We start from the raw sequence: 5,936 nt of genomic DNA, 5'->3' as shown, positions 1-5,936 counted from the left end.
GTCCGCTGTAACTGTATGCCAGGCGTTTATTAGCAGCCAACATGAACGTCTGTACGCTCGTAACAGGAAGTACACATAACATCTAGAGAGAACCACAGCGACACCTGCTGGAACTCTCCGTAACGGCAGCAACAGGAGGCAGTATGGACAAACATAACATTGCTGTTATCTACATCCACCAATCAAAATATTCAGCTCAGTTCTGTGATGCAGAGCCTTCAGGATTTAAACAAACAACAAAACTTCTCCTGATGTGGTTTGTTAAGTGTGTTTTGTCCTGACTGTAACGTAGAGCTGCAGCTTGTTTCTGCTGTGAGCTGAATTCACACGTGTTCAATGTAGTTTTAAATAAAGGTTTATTTAAAGAGGAGCCTAGCATCAACATGTAGGTAATATGGGACTCTTCATACGTTCATCAGTGGATGTACGAGTCGAACACTTTCACGGTATCAGCTGTACAGTTCAAGTAATTCAAAAACAGGTAATCGTCACACCTTTGGACACATTTTTAATAGTTAGAACATATCGGTGAAGGACGTTTGCTTTTTTTCTTTTCTTTAAAGCGTGTGTGGTGAAATCTCTGGTTCATCGTGTGGTCCACCTTCAGGCCGCTGCAGTTTCACCACAGCAGACGCACAACAACGCCTGTCCCATCGTGGAGGCGTTCAGAGTCAGAGACCAAAGAAAGGACATGTTAAAGTTTCTGCATTTATTCAGATGTGATTATTTAAAGTGTTCTAGTTTCTTTGCTCTTGTGTGTGAGATCATCTCCTGACGTGGTGTGCCGGGCTGCCCTGTTCCTTCTGAGCACGCTCAGTTCGTGGTCATCAGCAGAGTGATTAGTGTTGAAAGATGTGTCACATGACCGGGTGTTAGGGCTTAGAGCGAGGCACCGGGAGCTCCCGCAGCACAGCCGTTACAGCCGTGAAGTCCAGCCAGCAGCCATGGGCAGCACCAAGCAGGCAGCCGGTAAGTCTGACAGGATGAAGAGGCAGGAAGTGAGGCACAGGTGGACGACAGGTGGACGACAGGTGTTTAAACTGCGGCGTGTCCTCTGCTGGTAGAGCTGACAGACAGCCTCTGGTCATGTGATCTCCTCTAGCAACCACCTTCTCTCTCTCTGTGTTTCATTTCAGACGCTAATCAGATTAAGAGGCTGGGAAGGAGATTTAAGAAACTCGACCTGGATGACTCCGGATCCCTGAGCGTGGAGGAGTTCATGTCCCTGCCAGAGCTCCAGCAGAACCCCCTCGTGCAGCGAGTCATCGACATATTCGACACCGATGAAAACGGGGAAGTCGACTTCAGAGGTGCGAAAGAGTTTTTACAGAAGACGAACAGCAGCTCAGCCGTTACAGCCTCATCGCTATCACACAGATACAGTCTGACACCTTTTTACAGTCAATAATATCCTCATGATTCAGTTACTCAGTCCAGGTTTGACATTTATATCATCTCTGATCCGCTGAGTCATATAATTAATCGATGAACACAACGTGTGCAGGATTACCCAGCAGGCACCGAGCCGTTCGGTTTGTTCTTGGAGCGTTTTGTCTCTGCGTGGAGACGATCGTATCTCAGACCTTTTGATCTTCTTGTTCTTCAGCCTTAAACAACAACAGTGATGATTTTCCTTTTCCACAGAGTTCATTGAAGGAGTCTTTCAGTTCAGCGTGAAAGGAAACAAGGAGCAGCGGCTGCGTTGTAAGCACTTCAGCTTTAACCATCATGGTTCATAAACTATGCTCGATTTTTAAACACCTTGAGGCGAATGTTGTTGTTTTGATTGTGTGCTACATAAATACAGTCTCGGTCGTTGTGTCCTTGGGCAAGACACTTCACCTGTTGCCTGCTGGTGGTGGTCAGAGGGCCCGGTGGCGCCAGTGTCCGGCAGCCTCGCCTCTGTCAGTGCGCCCCTGGGTATGTGTGTGTGAATGGGTGGATGACTGGATATGTAAAGCGCTTTGGGGTCCTTAGGGACTAGTAAAGCGCTATATAAATACAGACCATTTACCATAAATAACATGGAATCGAACTGAAACTTACCTTCACATTTCCTCTGTGATTTTCTTTGGCCTCAGTTGCCTTTAGGATCTACGACATGGACAAAGACGGTTACATCTCCAATGGAGAACTCTTCCAGGTCCTAAAGACGATGGTGGGAAGCAACCTGAAAGACACACAGCTGCAGCAGATCGTCGACAAAACTATCATCGGCGCCGACAAAGACGGAGACGGCAGAATCTCCTTCGAGGAGTTCTGCACGGTGAGTTTTTGTGACTCGTTTCACCACCTGGACTCAAACTGGAGTCTGCACCAAAGCAACGCGCCGTAATCTGTGCTACAACCACGTTACGTTTCCTAGTAATGCAGTAAAGTGTTATACTTAAAACTGCTATAAAGGTTTTTCAGTTACCTGAATGAGGAGCAAATAGAAAGAAAGAAACATGAAACATTTGGGCTTCAATCAGCTGATCTCAGTTCATGTGCAGGGAGGAGGGCTGCAGATACGGCCATTACTTCTAGATTTGTTGTATGAAAGGTCAAAAAGGATGTTGAAGTGCAAACTGGGTCCAGGACAGAGTTATGGTGCTAACACATGTGTGCGTGCATGCGACCAGCACGGCTCAAAACATGCATCAAAAGTTAGAAACTGACTCTGAGAAAGCTCCAACAGTAAAGACCCGAGAAGGTCGCTTAGGGAAGAACATCGTGAAGCTGTGCTTGCAGGATTATCTAACTCAGCGCTCCCCAACCTTTTTTGTGCCAGCGACCAGTTTATGTCTGACAATATTTTCACCGACCGGCCTTTAAGGTGTCGCAGACAAACACAACAAATTAAAATGATTCAACCGAGACAGAAACTGGTGTTCTGTAAATATAATGATAAACATGAATTCACTGTGTGATTGTGTAACTTTATTAGCAGCGTCCTCCTCTCTGCCCTTAATGCTCTCTGGTCGCCAGTGTTGGTCAAGTTACTTGAAAAAAGTAATCAGTAACTAATTACTGATTACTTCCCCCAAAAAGTAATCCCGTTACTTTACTGATTACTTATTTTCAAAAGTAATTAATTACTTAGTTACTTAGTTACTTTTTAAAAACACGATTTACACCCTGAAGAGGTGATAAATAGATCTTTCAGCCCAGTTCTACTTTTTCTGCATAATCCATCATACAAAATGTAATCAGATGGAAAAGTCTCTTTTTAAAACTTGTTTTATTAGTTTTAATCTTTTAACTTTATGCATCAAGCAAAAATGTAATTATATGCAACATTCTCTGACTGGAAGAAATCAGTTTAACATTTAAAGCTATTTTCTGCACATTCCAGCTCATAAAATAAAATATTTGTTGTGTTTACACTCAGTCTTTCAAATAGATGCAAGTAAAACACAGCAGAAAATAAATAAAGTCAAAGACTCAGCGGTCCTGTTGCTCTATTTTCACCTGTAAAGCAGGAGTGGGGTAGGCGGAGGTTTACCCTGGTGCAGGTGTGCCGCGGTCAGTGGAAGAATCCGCGAGTTTCTCTGTGAGTTTCCCATTACGTCGTAGCTACTCGGTGCTTGTTGGAAGTTTAGGGGTTTTTTCGCTGTAAAAAGAAGTTTTCTTCCCACGCACAGCGGACACTAATGTTTTTGTCACTTTTTATGGAATCAAACTCAAAGTAAGGTCAGTACTTCCACGCTTTAAACGCTGCACGCTCATTCTCTCTCTGCACTCGATATGTGATCCACTGTTGATCTGCACACAGCTGTTGTCACGAACGTCGCACTCGCTTACGTCACTGTCATGAGACATTCTCGCAAAAATTCACGGGGAAAGTAACGGTAATCTAATTACTGTTTTTGCAATAGTAATCCCTTACTTTACTCGTTACTCGAAAAAAGTAATCGGATTACAGTAACGCGTTACTGCCCATCTCTGCTGGTCGCTATGGTAACGTGTAAACATTTCTTTCAAAATAAGACCCAGGGAAATCAAGTTCACAATAAAACCCTGAAAACCATAAACTTCTCACCCGAGCCTCGGCTCTTGCGGCCCGGTACCGGTCCGTGGCCCGGGGTTGGGGACCGCTGCTCTACAGCACCAGCAGGACCTCTTCAGCTCATTTCGAATCCAGAACCCTCACAGGTCTGTTTGACGCCCACAGAACTGAAGTCACCTCATCGGCTCCCAGATCAACACAGAATTACCTTTAAAATCTTTCTGTTAGTTCACGGAGCTCTCGGGGCCTCCAGAGTCGATTCAGTTAAAAACAAGAAAAAACAGTGTGTGACATCACTTCCTGTTGTCTCCTGCAGGTGGCGGGAGGATTGGACATTCACAAAATGATGGTTGTGGACATCTGACAGCCTCTTGTTTATCCTTCGTCCGTTCACAGGAGTCATCCAGCTGTTCCTGCCGCTCTGTTAGCTCCACCGGGCTGTTTGTTTTATGCATCCTTCAGGATCTGAAGGTGTTTGTTTTTATTTTAGTGAGCTGACAGACTTACAGTTTGGTCCATGAATATTTGGATTGAGACAAATTTTCTAATGTTGGTTCTGTACATTACCACAATGAATTTTAAATGAAACAGCTCTGATGCAGGTGAAGTGCACACGTTCAGCTTTAATTCAGTGTGTTGGACAAAATGACCGCATAAAAATATGAGAAACTAAAGTATTTTAACACAATGCCTTCGTTTCAGGCTCAAAAGTATTTGGAAAAATTAAATAACTGAAAATAAATTGATAATTTCTATTACTTTATTCAAAACCCTTTGCTGGCAAAGGCCTTAAGTGTTGAAGTCACGGACACCACCAGATGCTGGGTTTCCTACTTTTGCTGCTCTCCCAGCCTTTACTGCACCAGCTTTCTGCTGCTGTTTGCTTTTCTGTCCTATGTTTAGTCTTCGACAAGTGAAACGCCCAGGTTTAGCTTCAATCATTATTGGCATTATTTTAAATTAACCAAATCATTCAATATGGCACAGAAACAGTGGCACTTGCCGCCCTCACCCCTAAAACTTCTCCCTCTTCCTATACAACCAATTGCCACATGTTGCCATATCATTTTTTGATTGTTTGAGTTTGCATGCTTTGTTTTTTTTAGGTCACATTGCGTCCTGCGTCCTGATCGCTGCAGACGATCTCCTCCGTCTCTCCTGTACAGAATCGCTGCATCGATGCCAGCAGTGTGACTGAAGTGCAGTGCTGTATGTCCACGATGTCCACCAAACGTTTTGCACCGTCAAAAATAAAATTGGCTCCTTGATTTCACCTCTCGCTGGTTATTTTTAGAACATAACACCCGCGATAAACAAGGGGCAGCTGAGAAATATAACATCTGAATCCTTTTATCTTTTGCTCTGAGGCGCGGGGAAAATATCGACAAGTCGATGAACATCATTTACAGATATGTTGGGTAAATGCCCGAGACATCTATAGAAATGTAAATCGCTGCTTGATTCATTCATTTGCTTAACTTGTTTTGGACCGTAAACCAGGCGCGAATAGGACACCGGAAACAAAGCTCCCCACAGGAGTTTCCGCACCGGAAGTAGCATATGCTAACGTGCACATGGTCTATTCCAATTTAGCTGGAGGTGAGCAGACAGTCTGTCTCTAAACAGCTCAGAATTCACTCAGCTGCTTCAGGCCTGTGTCACATCATCAGGAAACACAAGTGTTTTTGCAGAACTGTGCTGGCTTTTCTTAGGTTTTCTTTTTTAGCAAAGTCCTATCTAGCCTTTCTGTTCTTGAGGTTTATGAGTAGGGATGGGTATCGAAAACAGTGGGAACCGGTTCTCAACAAGAACCGGTTCCCACTGTCTCAATTCCTTGGGATCGTTTGCCATTTTTGCAAACGATTCCCTTATTGATTCCAGTCGCCCCGAATGACGTCACCACGTTGCTGAGCGTCATTTACCTGGCAGGAAACACGGCGGCTCAAAC

General features: G+C 44.2%; 1 protein-coding gene across 3 annotated transcripts; it reads left to right on the top strand.

Moving 5' to 3' along the window:
* Window positions 1-879: 879 nt before the first annotated feature.
* ppp3r1b (protein phosphatase 3 (formerly 2B), regulatory s1ubunit B, alpha isoform, b) lies at window positions 880-5,125 on the top strand. Of its 3 annotated transcripts, none has more exons than XM_013914796.1 (5): window positions 880-969; window positions 1,137-1,310; window positions 1,645-1,704; window positions 2,082-2,266; window positions 5,095-5,125. In XM_013914796.1, exons 1-5 carry the CDS (start codon window positions 945-947, stop codon window positions 5,116-5,118), a joined length of 468 nt encoding a protein of 155 aa, XP_013770250.1. In that variant the 5' UTR covers window positions 880-944; the 3' UTR covers window positions 5,119-5,125. The 3 variants fall into 3 exon arrangements, with proteins under 3 accessions (XP_013770250.1, XP_005748615.1, XP_013770249.1); XM_005748558.1 differs by lacking the exon at window positions 5,095-5,125 and adding an exon at window positions 4,305-5,086; XM_013914795.1 differs by lacking the exon at window positions 5,095-5,125 and having other exon boundaries at window positions 2,082-2,801.
* The last annotated feature ends 811 nt before the right edge of the window (window positions 5,126-5,936 follow it).

This window comes from Pundamilia nyererei, unplaced genomic scaffold (genome assembly GCF_000239375.1).
Source record: "Pundamilia nyererei isolate P.nyererei 1_Seehausen unplaced genomic scaffold, PunNye1.0 scaffold00225, whole genome shotgun sequence".
Taxonomy (NCBI): domain Eukaryota; kingdom Metazoa; phylum Chordata; class Actinopteri; order Cichliformes; family Cichlidae; genus Pundamilia; species Pundamilia nyererei.
Note: the sequence above shows the minus strand (reverse complement) of the source record. Positions and strands in the feature narration are given on the sequence as shown.

Coding starts and splice junctions, on each gene's coding strand:
- ppp3r1b (XM_013914795.1), top strand. CDS start 945: ATGGGCAGCACCAAGCAGGCAGCCG. Junction 970..1,136: donor CAGCACCAAGCAGGCAGCCG/GTAAGTCTGACA, acceptor GTTTCATTTCAG/ACGCTAATCAGATTAAGAGG. Junction 1,705..2,081: donor CAAGGAGCAGCGGCTGCGTT/GTAAGCACTTCA, acceptor CTTTGGCCTCAG/TTGCCTTTAGGATCTACGAC.